The 16175-nt window shown below is 34.6% G+C and overlaps 1 protein-coding gene across 2 annotated transcripts; it reads left to right on the top strand.

Annotated features, from left to right (window-relative positions):
* The first annotated feature begins 669 nt into the window (after positions 1-669).
* LOC131155314 (potassium transporter 5-like) lies at positions 670-6151 on the top strand. 2 transcript variants are annotated; one of them, XM_058108353.1, is made up of 8 exons: positions 670-837; positions 971-1199; positions 1799-2047; positions 2190-2240; positions 3874-4134; positions 4237-4404; positions 4527-4781; positions 4920-6151. In XM_058108353.1, exons 1-8 carry the CDS (start codon positions 679-681, stop codon positions 5882-5884), a joined length of 2337 nt encoding a protein of 778 aa, XP_057964336.1. In that variant the 5' UTR covers positions 670-678; the 3' UTR covers positions 5885-6151. The 2 variants fall into 2 exon arrangements, 1 of the variants encoding a protein (XP_057964336.1); XR_009136781.1 differs by lacking the exons at positions 670-837; positions 971-1199; positions 1799-2047; ... (2 more) ...; positions 4527-4781; positions 4920-6151 and adding exons at positions 2731-2976; positions 3101-3187 and having other exon boundaries at positions 3874-3929.
* Positions 6152-16175: the final 10024 nt, after the last annotated feature.

Raw genomic sequence — 16175 nt, 5'->3', positions numbered from 1 at the left:
TGTACACTTTGGTATTATTCTTTAATTTTCTTAGATTTTTAATCATATTAAAAATATTTTTATTTTATTCTATTTTATTTGATAACCCGACGCTCCAATCTAATCAAACCCTTTAGATCCACTTAGGCGACACCAAACCAAGTAATGAAAACATTGAAATCTGCTCATTGGTGTATTTATGATACTTCACTAGACAAATGTCAATAATTAAATCTCTAACTCTTAAATTTTGTAGTATTTAGTATACATAGAAAATAAAATAATTATTTTTTCATTTTTCTCTTCTCTTCATTTCCTCAAACAAAATTCTCTTGAATTGAATAAACAAAGCATATAAAAGTCTTTAGAAGTCCAAAAAAAAATCCAACAATTGAAAAAGAAAAGCCTAACAAACAATAATCTCCAAACATCTAATGTGTCCCTCTTGATTACCAAAATGGATTGTTTAGCCAATGATGACAATTGGATGACATGCCACCATTCCAAAGTAGTTATATGTCCTTGCATGCACCGTCACTCAATTTGTGAAAAAGATTTACTAGCTGTAAAACTCAATTAGTCCATCCATATCATATTCTAAATCTTCTACATGTGAAAACAGGGGAGATGCTTGCACAACAGACGGCCAGTTCTATATATATGGAGAGGCCATAGAGAGTGAGGGATAGGTTTTGGTTTATGAAGGATTTGAGAATGGAAATGGGTAGAGAACAGAGTAGGACTAATGACGCACAACCCGAAGCTACATGGAGGAAGCTGAGGCGCCACGATTCTCTTGATATGGAATCCGCCAAGCTCCCCACACCCCACCACCACCATCATCATTATCCCTCCAAGGTTTGGTTTTCATTCATTCATTCATTAATTTCCTCCTGTCTCTATCTCTGTCTCTGTCTGAGTGTCTCCGTCTTCTTTCTCTCTATGATGATGATGACTGTAATATTTGGGTGTTCGAAATTAAAAATTGAAGCATGGAGGGTCATGGTGGGTGATAATGCAATTGGCATTCCAGAGCATAGGGGTGGTGTACGGGGACATTGGCACGTCTCCGCTCTACGTGTTCGCCAGCACCTTTCCCGACGGCGTCAACCACAGCGACGACATCATTGGAGTTCTCTCCATCATCTTCTACACAATCACCCTCCTCACCCTCCTCAAGTACGTCTTCATCGTCTTGTACGCCAATGACAGCGGCGACGGTACGTATCCTACCATCTTATCACATTCATACGGTTAATGAAACTTACGCTCTCTGTTGATTTAATGATGCAAGTTAATTAGTCTCGCATCACCAACACAGACTTTTAACAAAATTTTACGTATGATCAAAAGTATGATGCGAACTGTGAAGTAGGTTTTGTGGTTTCCCCCACCTTCTTGTTTGTGAAGTTCACAACGTTTTAACCACTTGGATGATAATTCTTAAAAAGGGCCTATCTTGAGCATTTCTCTTCCTATATATTTCATCTTGGAATTGTATATACTTTCGTGACGGCAATAAAAAAGTTATTTAATTTGGCTTGTCATTCAAAAATACTTTTTTAATTCAGTAGTTTACTTCATTTTGTGTTCGCACTGTTAATAGAATCTGGACGTAGTGGAAATGAGCATGGCATATGGTATTTGCCTACGCAGGGGCGGTTCCCCTGTTTTCGTGACACATTCTTGAAATTGAGAGCTCGTCTTATAACCCCATTCCTCTTGTCATCATGGATAATTTTGCATCTGATCTAATTATAGATTTACCAAGTTAATTAAATTAGAGAAGAATATGAAAAATGGGAATGCACTGGCGCAGGAGGGACATTTGCTCTGTACTCCCTGATATGCCGGTATGCGAAGGTGGGGTTGATCCCGAGTGTGCACGCGCAGGACAGTGCAGTCTCAAATTACAAGCTGGAAATGCCGAGCAATAAGCTGCGGAGAGCAACCACACTGAAGACAATGCTGGAGAACAGCCCTTTCGCCAAATTCTCTCTGCTCTACGCCACCATGCTCGGCACTTCCATGGTCATCGGAGATGGTGTCCTCACCCCTTGCATCTCTGGTATATATCATTATCTTCATTCTCTCTCTCTCTCTCTCTCTCTCTCTCTCTCTTACTCACACACACGCGCGCGCACACACACACACACGCACAGGCTGCTGACCACATGCATGTGACTTCTGGTTCCAACTTGGGTGGGCAGTTTTGTCAGCCGTAAACGGGATCAAGTATGCTGCATCTTCCATAACAGAAGGTATATATCCATCACACTTCTCCAATTCCCATGCATGCATTTCTTTCGTGTGGAATAAGGTGACTTTTTTTGTTTTTTTGTTTTAACTGATCACAAGTTTTGGAGGTTCCAAGTTATGCACGCTAGCTTGGATTCCCTTTTCCCCTTCTATTAATCTAAAGTATAATACCTGCCCTTCAAAAATACAGTATGCTCCTCCAATCCATCTCCCTCACATCACAATAGCAAGGGTGTTTTTGTCATTTCATTTTCTATACTTACACACGTGGACAGGCTGTAAAAAGTTTTTAAATATGCTCAGCATTGACTTTGCCATGGACACACACACACTTATATGCATGGCTCCGGGGCTAATTTTTCTTTCTGTTTGTCCTATGCCCAAAATTTAATTCTCTTTAAAAATATATATTCCATTGGGATAATGGACCATCCGGGTTAATATATAACCCGTCCGTTTATAAACGAGTCAGCCCGAGTTCAAGTCGAGTCACTCGTCTATGAAACAACCTAACCCGAAACCCACTAACCCTTGCTCCCTTACGGCCTTACCCATCTCCCTCAAAGCCTCACGACGACTCGGCGAGAAGTCGCACGGCAGAAGCAAAAATGTAGAACAGCGTAAGCCTCACTAGCTCCCTCTTGCGGTCCCCCTCACGGCCTCACAGCGAGAAGCGGTGCTGTGGCAGTCATGGTTCGTGCCTCTGCTATCGATTTGATCTCTGCTATGGTCTTCAAGGTTTGATCTCTCACTCTCTCTCGGTAGGTTGAAGTTTGATCTGTAACTAGGGGCTAGCGATGATTTATTGTGCTGTCTTGCTCTTCTTGAAAACATTTCAATTTGGCTATTCCGCTCCCTCTAGGCTCTAGATCTGCAGATCAGCCGCAGTGAAGAATGGGGCAAGAAGGAAACTGGAGCAGGAGGTGTGTGAAGAGAAGGCAACTGCAGTGTGAGAGAATTAACAGCGGCACTTCTTCTTCTTCTTCTTCAACCGAGAGAGACATTTAAACGGGCGGGCTAGGGTCTGCGACCCGTTTATAATCAAACCTATTTATAATCCGTTCAGACCCGACCCGTGAACCTGTTTTGCCACCCCAAGCCATCCTATCTCAATTAAGAAGCCAAATCCCGACCACTTGAGCTCTAATCTCTAACCTAGAAGACTTTAGCAACTGAGCAGTCTTACAAAACACAAAATGTCTGATAATTCTAGGAACGCAACATATGATGTTTGAATATGGCACCTTGTTCATGTTAGTTTTGTCACTTGATCTAATCAAACTCCACATTGGAATTAACTTACTAGATTACTCCGCTAAAATGTTGTGACTTTTTGCTACTATAATTTGCTTAAATTTTAATAAGTTGAATATGGAATTTGTGAAAAATATGGTTTGAAAATTGCGTGGGTATTACCTTCAAAAATCAACTAGACCAATGTGGCATTAATGTTAGACTTATAGAAGGCTGAATTGTTGAATTACAACATCTCCTTATTTGAAATTCTATGAATTTCAACTAGTGGTGCTTTAGCTTCAAGAAGTGGTATGCGCATGCACGAATGATCTTTTCTAGCAAATTAACATCTATATTGTCGTACCACTTCCTCTGTTGCTTACATACCAATATATGCAGGAAAGATTGTTTGGATATCAGTTGCAATCTTGGTCTTTCTATTTTCAATACAAAGATTTGGAACAGACAAAGTAGGCTACAGTTTTGCTCCCATAATATTCATTTGGTTTACAATGATTGGTGGTATTGGCATCTACAATTACTTCAAATTTGATCCAGTCATCATTAAAGCATTAAATCCACAATACATTATAGAGTATTTCAAGAGGAATAAGAAGCAAGCATGGATTTCCTTGGGTGGAACTATCCTTTCCATAACAGGTCAGAATCAGAGTTGATTTTCAGTCTCCCAAGCTTAATTTTCCTTTTATATATACAAAAAAAATAAAATGATTAAATCTTGAATTTGTGGCATGAATGCAGGAACTGAAGCTATGTTTGCTGACCTCGGTCACTTCAGTGTTCGATCCATACAAGTAAGCATGTGTGTTGTGACATACCCGGCTATTGTACTTGCATACACTGGACAAGCCTCTTATCTTCACCAACATCTAGATGATGTTTCAGATGCTTTCTATAAGTCTATTCCTGGTAGGTGTTGGGAGAATTTACAACCAAATTATTTGAATGTATGGCACCTAGATGATGTTTTAGCCACTTATTTCCATTTCATTTTAGTACTATCTGTTCATGTAACATATTGTCTGGTGCAGGCCCACTATATTGGCCTATGTTCATTATGGCAGTTCTAGCGTCAATCATAGCAAGCCAAGCCATGATCTCGGGGGCATTTTCTATAATCCAACAGTCCCTCTCTTTAGGTTGCTTCCCACATGTGAATATTGTGCATACCTCAACAAAGTATGAGGGACAAGTTTATATACCTGAAGTCAACTACCTTCTTATGTTGGCATGTATTGCAGTCACTGCTGGGTTTAAGACTACTGCAAAAATTGGGAATGCATATGGTAATCAAACTTGTACAATTTTGTTAGATTTGGAATCAATTCATTGCATATTTAATTATTCCATAGAGGCATAATGTGTAGATTGATTAATTGGGAAGTTTTCTCATTTTAAGTTATGAATCATATTTGCTATTACAGGTATTGCAGTGATGTTTGTCATGGCGCTCACATCATGGTTTCTAGTACTCATCATGATCATGATATGGAAGACCAACATGCTTTTCATAATGGCTTATGTTCTTATCATTTGTAGTATTGAGCTAGTGTACTTAAGCTCAGTCCTTTATAAATTTGATCAAGGAGGGTATTTACCCTTGGCCTTCGCTTTGTTTCTAATGGCTATAATGTACATTTGGAATGATGTGTACCGGAGAAAATACTATTACGAACTCAATCACATGATTTCTCCAGAAAAGCTGAAGGAGATGGTAACCAACACAAGCTCTTGCAGGATTCCGGGACTCACCATCTTTTACTCTGAGTTTGTTCATGGAATCCCTCCCATATTTGAGCACTATATGGAAAATTTACCCGCACTGCACTCTATCCTTGTTTTCGTCTCAATCAAATCACTACCTGTAAGCAAGGTGCCAATGGAAGAGAGGTTTCTTTTCCACCGATTGGATCCAAATGAGCTCAACGTATTTCGTTGTGTTGTGCGCTATGGATATACAGATGCGCGAAATGAGGAAAAGCCTTTCGAAATATTGTTGGTTGAGAGACTCAAGGAGTTCATGAGGGATGATGTTTTGATGCTTTTAGGGTTTGGCAATGATAGAGAAAATATTGGAAAGAATGAAGAATTGGATGATGGGTTGCTTAATGATGATAATGTGAAAGAGGAAGCCACACAAGCGGAGGATGAAAAGCAACAAGAGACGTTGGATAGAGAAATTTTTGAAGTGGAGAAAGCGCAACAAGCAGCTATCATTCACCTAATTGGCGAGATCGAGGTGATTGCAGGCAAAGGAGCTGGGATGGGAAAAAGGATTCTAATAAATTATGCTTACAATTTCTTGAAGAGGAACTTGAGGCAAACTGAGAAGGTGTTTGATATTCCACACAAGAGAATGTTGAAGGTGGGAGTAACCTATGAGCTTTAGAGGATCAAATGAATATGATAGTTCTATTGAGAATGTCTAAATAATTGCAGATTGCAGAGCAACATATTGGAAGCAGTGTATTATTGAGTGGTTGGTTAGCAAACTTAGCACGAAGATATGCAAACTAAGCATCATGTCTGTGTATGTGGTTTTCCAGTAGAGGTCATGGTTTCTATTCCAAGTACTTTCTGGTTATGTGTTGTTCGTTTTAAGAATATAGTTTCTATTCTCAGTCTTTATTTAATCTATAGACAAATATATGACCAATCATGTTGGATAGGTGATTTCATTTTTTCTTTTTCCTTTTCAAAACTAGGAGAGTAATGCATACACATCTACCCATCAAAATTGCCGTGGGTATGCCTTGAATGTGTCATAAGAAATTCCATTCCATTTAAATCACGAATTTTTGGATAATGCATATTACTATATGGTGGCACTCATAACTTTTTGCTAGCAATTTTTTAATTTTGGCAAACTCTTAATTTGATATGACATTATTTCATTCTAACTTTTATTTTAATATACTAAATAACTAATTTTAGTAAAGTATACAAATTACTTAATCCTTAACAATTGTTGTTTTCCAATAGGTTTCTCTAATATGAAGATTTGCCTCTGATAAAGTTCAATTAAAAGATTGAAAAATCAACTGGATGTAAGATCAATGACTTGATATTTATTTATTTATTTATTTATTTTTGATTTAGCATATTTTTTGTTCTAATTTTTACTTTCCTTGATAATGAAATATGAAAAACAAAAATTTATCCTTATTTTCTTTTCTTTTCATCACATTTTTTAAATTCCAACCCACTCTGAGAAGTGGAAAAGCATTTTTCTTGGTTAGTTTCTAGGCAAAGCCCCGCCTTATTCTTGCGTAGAAAATGTGAAGATAAAATTTGGATGAAAGTGAGCCCTGTAGAGATCTTCTCTGCATCCACTAGTTCCTTCATCTTCAAACTCAAAAGCACTGAAGATAGGGATTGGATGCTTGACAGTGGACTGTCGTTTATTGAAATTCTAGGTTCCATGCATTAGTTTTCCCATCACATTGGTCTTCAAATGCTATAAAAGAGAAACTATAAAATGGATTGTATGGCTATTTGGTTAAGATTCTATATGTCATACCTTTAGTTTCCTAATCCAATTCAGGTTTTAACCACATTGCAAGTTATGTGGGTAACCCCCTGCACATGCGCGTTTACAAGCCAAATGAGAAATCCCTATCTACTATTATTGAGGAGGAACAATTTTTGTTTACTATTGTTGTCATTATTTTTATTTACTTTTCAATCATTATTGAGGTGGTTAAGGATGCTATAAGTAAGTCTAGAGACATCTTTTAAAGTTGTTGCATTTGATATTATGAGTACTAATTAATAAAAAAGAAAAATCCCTATCTACTATTATTGTATGGCTATTTGGATTAGAGAAAGACTCGCAAAGGACGATCCCTCCATATAGTAAGATTTAGAAATTATTACTTGTAAGATGTCAACGTTTTTATTTAGATTCTTACAAGTAAGAGGTATGAGTTCATGTGGGTCCCATGATGCAGATCCCACACCACTTTAGTGAATCTAACTATTAACATAATATTTGTGATTGTGGATTTTAAATCTTGCGTGTAGATATTAGTTTTCACAAATATTTTTCCTTGGATTAAGCTTCAAAGACAACGTGTCTACATGAACTAAAATCTTCTGGAAAGGTTGAAATAAATAAATATAAGGGAGTTGCAAAAGGAGAAAAGTCAGGGAAGGTCAAATGCTTAAATTTTTTCCATGTCGCCCACTACCACTTAAACCATTCTTCATCTATGTAACAGAAGCAAACAATAATTGTATTGGTCCTAATTATTCAATGAAATATTCATTCTTGATTAATTAATTTTTTTTAAATTTACATTTCTACTAGTGCCTAGTGATCAAGATTGCTTCGCTTCAAACTACAATCTTGATATTTAATAGGAAAATAATTTTTGAGCACTACTGATAACACAAATGCAACTATTTTTTGAATTTTAAGATATTTGGGATGTCTAAGAGCAAAGTTTCAGAAATTCAAAGGATGATGTAAACCTGATATCAATTCAGAAGAAAGTGTTGATTACAATTAGAAAGAAAAATATAAATGTGCGACACTATATATTTTGAGGAAATTGATACATTAATTTTTGAGATGGTTGCTCACATAAAAACCACAAAGGAGGGAAGGTATACATATTGAACTTATGTTAGGGGGTTTAAAAAACTAAAGAATGTACAGTTGCAAACTTCACATCATCATTATAAGCTTTTAGTATGGATGGAGAGCTAATGGTGAGGAAATAAAAGATGTTCAAATTATGGAGAAACTCCTACAAACTCTTACAATCTTATATAAATATATTATGATTGTTGTTGAAGAGTGTAAGGATTTGACTGCAATGATGTTGGAAAAATTATTAACATTATTAAAGATGTATGAACAACAGTTAAATGAAAAATTGTAAGTTGGTGTAAAATAAGTTCTACAAAGTCAGTGAAATATAAAAGGTGAGAAGAATGAGTCATTTAAATTCAAATCATTCAGAGAAATCAACTTTGCGATGATGGAAAAAAGAAAACTACATATCATGTTTGGGAAGAACATAATGATAGTATACCCAAAAGTGAGATGAATCTTAGATTCATTGTCATAATTGTAATAAATATGGCCAATACAAGTTAAAGTATTGGTGTTAAATAATTGTATAAGATGAAGTACATGCCTAAAAGAGAGGCAGAATATTGTTTCAAAGCACATTCGATAATAGAAGTCTACAAACAAAAGGGACATATTTGATTATTTGAGATGTTGCGCCTATTTTCCACCTTGATATTGTGCATATGATTATCTTCGGTGGCTCTTAATTCTTTATAAAAAATTTCAAATGAATGTAAAACTTGCATATTTGAATTGTGATCTTGAAGAGGAAGTATATGTTAAGCAACTTGCATGTTATATGAAAAATGTAAAGCGGATAAAGTTTACAAGCTTACAAGGGTTTTCTATGGATTGAAACGAACTCAAAGAGCCTAACATACATACATTGATTCTTATAATACCAAGATCATGGATTTCAAAATGTCCTCATGAGCATATTTTATATGCTAAATCTAATTTGCAAGATGTTATTATTAATATAATCTTATATGTATATGATCTAATTTTCACTTGAGGTAATCTAAAGATGATGATTGCAAATTTTAGGGAGGGTATGATTCATCATTAATTTTGAGATGGCAAGTATGATTTTAATGGCTTATTTTCTTGGTATTGAAGTTGTCCAAACAGATAGTGGCATATTTATTTCCTAAAAGGAAAAATATGAACCTAACGATATTTTGAAAGATGTTCGGATGGAATCCTATAAACTAATTTTGACTTCACTTGAAAACTAATTAAAACTTGTCAAAAATGGTCCTCATAATTTTTTTAATGCTACTAATGTCAAAAGTTTCTTAGGTAGTTTAGAATATGAAACTTCCATTAGATTTAGTATATATCATATGTAGCTAGAGTTGATTATATTAGTAGATTAATAGAGTTATTGCATCAATCACATAATGCAAACATGTAAGCATATCTTAAGATACATTTAAGGTACACAATCTTATGAAGTTTTTATCTTTTATTAACAAAGTGGAGCTTGTTGGTATAGTGCTAGACTAGATATTTTGAATCTTATAAGACTACTTTGACTTTATCTTGGTTAAGAAAGAAAAGTTCAAACTTCAATCTTCACAGGTCTTTCATTTGGAAAGCATACACGAACTCATCAAATTCAATCACAAAAATTCATGCAAACACAAACATTCAACAAGTTCATATAATATTCAAACTCAAAATCATGAACTTTCAAAATTGATACCCCCCCCCCCCCAAAAAATCCAAATTCCCCAAGTAAGGATTAATTGAGTTCTAATTATCAAATTAAAACCCAAACTAAACCTTCAAAATTGAATCACAATTGACCTCTCATTTTTAGATTAAGGTCAAATTGAATTTCAATTTCACAAATTGAACCTCAATTACTTAGATTGAGCTTAATTGAACCTTAAACCCATCAAATCAAATATTAATCATATCCATATGCTACATTTTGAACTCAGTTCAACCTCGAACCTCTAATTGAGCACAAGTCCCTGATGTATTCAATACACACACATAGTCACACACACACACACACACACACACACACACACACACACACAGGCACACGCGCACACACTCACACCCACACATAGTCACACACACACGGACACATACAGGAACACACACACACATTCACACACAGTCACACACACACACACACACACACACACACACACAGAAGCCACAGTTTGCAGAAGAACAAGAACAAGAATAAGAAGAACCTTAGAGGAGCTTCAACAATGACGGTGGGAGGAGCAGCTTAGGTGAGCGGTGGCGGCAACAGCGGTGGAATGACCTCAGGTTAGCGACGGCAACAACGGAAATAGGAGGAGCTCACAAAAGCAAAGACAATGGCAAGGATGGCCGGAGAGGACACGTGTAGGGATAGAAAATCGAGGGAGGAGGAAGGGAGGGAGGAGGGAAATAAAGGACGGAGATTGGGAAAAAATGGGAAATTCGCACGAATTCTAGGGTTTACTATGTTAGAGTATTAAGTGAAGGTTTTAAAACCTTCAAAAACCATCACTAATAATAAATAAATAGTTTATATATTTTTTAAATAAAAGTACTATTAGTGACATTTATTATAAACCGTCACTAAAAACATACTATTAGTAATGGTTTTTATAAATCGTCACTAATAACAGACTATTAGTGACTATTTTCCTAAATCGTTACTAATACTTTGCCATTTAAAATTGAATATAAAAATGTGTACAGATGACCATTCTATTTAAGGACATGCTTTTCTCATTGTATTTTATTTTCAACTCATCCCGATTCTCATCTGTGGTGTCAAGCACACTGACTAGGTTAGTCAAAACATTATTTCTCTATATTTTGTTTTGTTTCCTAGAAAATTTCAGCAACTATTCTTATCTGTCCACTATACAAAGATAGTCTCCTACTGGCCCTTTTTAATTTGTAATCATCTTCACGAGTAACCCGTCCATAGATATTTGAACCAAGCTATTTCTTTTGTGCATCCCATCCTTTTTTACTGTGAAGAGCAACTTCAAAAGATTTCCCAAACTCTATTGCATTTCAAAAACCAGTTCAATCATTGTAGAACTTCATCACACCTTCCTTGAGTTGTACATGGCCACTCCAAAACGTATAAACTTGAAAAGGATTGAATTTAGAGAATCTTTTCAACCAATATTCACTATCAATGACAACTCTTTCATTTTTTTTGTCCACTATGTTAAGAACAATCCCAGTCCATGGCCAAACATATAGATCTTTCCTTCAGATTTGAAAGAGGATGCTTCTATTAGGAAAAGTTAGAAAATATCTTCACGACCTGATTCATTGAAGAAGCTAAAAATAAGTAATACTTCCGTGAAGCCTTTGTATAATACTACAAAGTCTGTCTCAAAGAAACTGGAAAAATCTTCCGCAGATGATGGAAGTGGGACTTCTTTGGGGGAAAAGCTATATAATATGATGTGTAAGGGCTCTGGTCTCATTAAACCTAGGACATGCTCTTCTCTTTGTATTTTATCTTCAACTTAACTCATTCATATTCTCATTTGTGGTGTCAAGTAGCTTAATGGATAATATCAACAACTAATTTTATCTCTCCACTACTACGAATATAGTCTTTTATTGGTGCTGCTGAATTGTAAGTAGCTTCACGAGCAACCTACCCATGCGCAAATTAAGAGAATCTTTTCAACCAATATTCACTATTAATGATAGCTCTACTATATTTTTTGTCCACTATATATGTTAAGATAAATCCTAGGCCATGGCCTAACATATATATGGATCATTCTACTTTGCAGTTTAAGCTAGAGATGGGTGCTAGTTTGATAAACGGGGTTGTGCATGGTATGACTCATCAGTTAGGTTAGTTTCCACGTATTTTGCCAAGTCAATGTCATACATATGTTTGCGTTTGCTCATTGCACTTCATGGCCATTTTCATTGCTTGATCCATTAGAAGTCTTTGTCAATTAGTCTTTGTAAATGGTTTTTGGCCATTGCATTTGATGCACACTACCCAAGTAATTAGAAAAATCGTTATTAATTGGTGACGATATTTCCTTTCAAGCATTCTACTTAATGACATGCTCTTCTCATTGTATTTTAACTTCAACTCGACCATCTAGATTCTCATTTGTGGTGTCAGACATACTGGCTAGGTTTGCCACAACATTATTTTTATCTTGTTTTGCTTCTTAGACAATATCAGCAACTATTTTTTTTTTTGTCCACTTCTACGAAGATAGTCTCCGACCAACCGACCCTTTTGAACAAACCAGGTTGTTTCTTTTTCATGCACCCCATTCCTTTTTACTGTGATGATTATCTTTAGAAGATCTCTCAAACTCGATTGCATTTAAAAAACCAGTACAATCATTGTAGAACTTCACCACATGCAACTCCCCTGGTCTGTACTCAATCATTTGAAAAGCATGTATGAACTTGAAGATCATGTGTAAATTTAAAGAATTTTTTCAACTAATAATAACAAACAATGACAACACTTCCATATGTTTCATCCACTGTGTTAAGAACAATCCTAGTTTATGGCCAAACATATAGATCATTCTGCTTTAGAGTTTGAGAGATGGGTGTTGGTTCAACAGGGTGAGGTGTTTGGCTCCACTCATCAATTAGGTTAGTTTCTAGGTATTTTGCCAAGGCAAGGTATCAACCTATTGTACTTTAGCCAAGATTCATGGAAAAGATCATCATCATTTCATAGAAAACTCTACTTCTTATTAGAAAAAGTTCCTTCATACAATATTTCAAAAAAGTCCCTAGATGATCTAGGTAGATTTTGGATCAAGATTCTCAGGCTCGCTATTGACTATGTGACTCATGCCTCCTTGAGCTGTTTCGATTTTTAATGTGCTACATTGGTCATTTTTCCGTTGCAAAGCTCAAAACTTGGCTTCCCAGTTGTAGACACCCTATTTTTGCCTTAACCAAATAAAACACGGGATCCCCTCTTATTATTATTATTATTATTATTATTATTAGTACTTTACTATTATTTTGCTAGTATTTTTATTATCATTATTATTATTATTTTTCATTTTTTATTACTAGTACTTTTATTATCTTTATTTTATTTTTACTTTATTATACTTATTTTTATTTTTCATTTATTTTGTTGTTTTTAATATATCATTATTATTATTATTATTATTATTATTATTATTATTATTATTATTATTATTATTATTAGCATTAGTATCTTATTTTGGCCATTATTATTTTTGTTAGTTTTGGTAATGTTATCATTATTATTATTATTATTACTATTATTTATTACTGTTAATATTAGTATTATTAATTTATTTTTATTAATATTATTATTATTATTTTATCGATAGTATCTTCATTTTTATTTTTTACTATAATTATTTATTATTATTTACTATTTAGTAGTATTACCTTATTATGATAGTTATTATTATTATTATTTCCATTTTCATTATTACTAAAAGCATAAAAAATAAAATAAATTCCAAAGAAGGGAAGTTGGTTGTAGGGTTTTTCAATTCTTTTTTTTTTTATATAAGGGCAAGGAGGCACGGAGCAAAGGCGGGGCGAACACAAGGGCAGCGCACAGCAAAGCCAAAGAGAAAAAAAGAGTCTGCTGCATTCTTCTTCTTCTTTGTCAGTCCGCCTGCAGTTTCACGCTGCTCTCATCACCCTCATTCTCCATCTCTCCCCCACTCTCTCCTCTCAATTCTCTCCCTCTCAGTTTCATGACTCACGGCCACCGTCTGCCTCTCCCCGACCATTCCCGTTACAACCAGTAGCTACCATCTTCCATCACTACGGCGAGCATCACCATTAACAGCCGCATCCCAACCTCCCGGCCATATGACCACCATTCCAGCTATTCACCACACCACCTCGCTCCTCACGCGACGCAGCAGTGCTCTGATCTCTCTATCTATAGCCGCCCAGCACGCACGGCACCACGGAAACCTGTTCCTCCTAGTCCCTCACTGCAAACACTGTCGCCGTCGCCCCCAGCATCTCCACAGCTCCGGACTGCCACACCACTGTCGCTGTCAACCACGTCCGTCACTAGTGCCATTTCGGCTTCTCCTCACGCCGGCAAGTGGAACCACGCCCCCAGTTGCCTTCTCAAGGCCAACCCCTCACTGCCGAAGCCGTCTTGGCATAGTAGCTCGCCGTCTCAAGCCACCACTGCTCCGCTACCTTGCCATGAGCGCTCCAACAACAGCCAACTACAGCAGCCCCAGCGACCTCCCTCTTTGAGTTTCTTGTACCCACACACACATACACCCGTGCACAGCACTGCTGTCCCTTTTCCCTGCACACACACACACACTACATGCATAGAACACACACAAATATATGTTTATTTTAGTGTCAGTGTTAATATATATGTACATATACATATATATTTTATATTGACTCTATAGTATTGTTATTTATGAATTATTGTTAATAATATTATTATTTCTATATTATTAGTATTAGTATTATTATCATGTGAATATCGTTATGAATAATGTTGTTTTATTATTTGTTTATTACCATCAATAATATTATTATATGATTTGTATATTATTTTTAATATGGTGATTATATGGGTTGTATTGTTACTATGTTGATTGTATTAGTGTTATTACCATATTGTTTGTGTATTAGTATTAGTAATATTATTACATAGTTGGTTTAGTAATATTAGCATTATTATTATATTAATTATATTAGTATTAGTATTAGGTAGCTTGTATATTATTATTAATAACATGATTGCATTATTCTTGTACTACTGTTTGTACATCACTATTAGTAAAATTAAGGTATTGTTTGGATATTATTATTGGTATTATTATTATATTGATTAACATATTGATTTTATTAGTATTAGTATTCTATTGTTTGTATATGGCTGGTATTATTATTACAAGGATTGTATTAGCATTATATTATTTGTACGCTATTACCAGTATTATTATCATATTATGGAAATATTTATGTTATATTATTATAATTTGTATATTATCATTGCAATATTAGTATATTATTATTAAATGGGAAATTTTCATATTGTATGTTTACTATCTAAGGTTTTCATTATGGTTATATTTTAAGTGTTAATGTTATTATCATTTAATTTTTGTGTTGTAAGGATTTTCATCGTTGTATGTATTTGGTGTTTTTGTTATTATTGCATTCATTCAATGTTTAATATTTGTACATTTAGGGTTGTGTATTAATTTTGACAACCATGTTGTATTGGTATATATTATTTTCAACAATACCTTGTTTCCATAATTTCATTATTTCTTTACTTGTACATAGGTTTCCATGTTTTAATTTGAAATTTGGTTTATCTCTTTTATCAATTATTTCCATATAAGTGTAAAGGTATTTATAGGATATTAGGGGTGTGTACCATTAGGAAGATTATTATTATTACCTTTTATTTATAGTGTATTATTATTATTATCATGTGTGAAATTATTATGTTACCATTATGTCAGAATATGTATTTATTGTTAATATGTGCGTATTAATATTATTTATTATTGTCATTATGGGATTACTACTGTTAATATTATTATTATTATTATTATTATTATTATTATTATTACTAGTACCATTATTATTATTTTTACTATTGTTATTTATTATTATTATTATTATTATTATTATTATTGTTATTATTATGTTCATTATTATAATGATTATTATTATTTTATTTTATTATATTTTTTATTGAATATTTTTAATTTTATTATCCCTATGATTTTATTGCGGGGGGTATGAGCCTTCGGGCATCACGTACCCTAAGCTCTGAGGGAATATATATATATATGTATATATTGTATTTATTTATTTATTTATTTATTTATATGTATTTATAAATTCATAAAAAAGAGTAATTTAAAGACTTATTAGATTAACTTAGGGATAATTTCAAATTAATTAGGTACCGTTCGTAAGAACGGGCGCGTAGGGGGTGCTTGTACCTTCCCCTCGCGTAACCGAACTCCCGAGCCTAACTCTGGTAACGTAGACCCATTCTACCCCTAACGGGGTAGTAATCATGTGTTCTAATCACACTAAAAGGTTAGTGGCGACTCCGATAATCTTATTTTTAATT

This window comes from Malania oleifera, chromosome 5, assembly GCF_029873635.1.
Source record: "Malania oleifera isolate guangnan ecotype guangnan chromosome 5, ASM2987363v1, whole genome shotgun sequence".
Lineage (NCBI taxonomy): Eukaryota > Viridiplantae > Streptophyta > Magnoliopsida > Santalales > Ximeniaceae > Malania > Malania oleifera.
The sequence above is the reverse complement of the archived record's forward strand: the minus strand, read 5'-3'. Positions and strand labels throughout refer to the sequence as shown.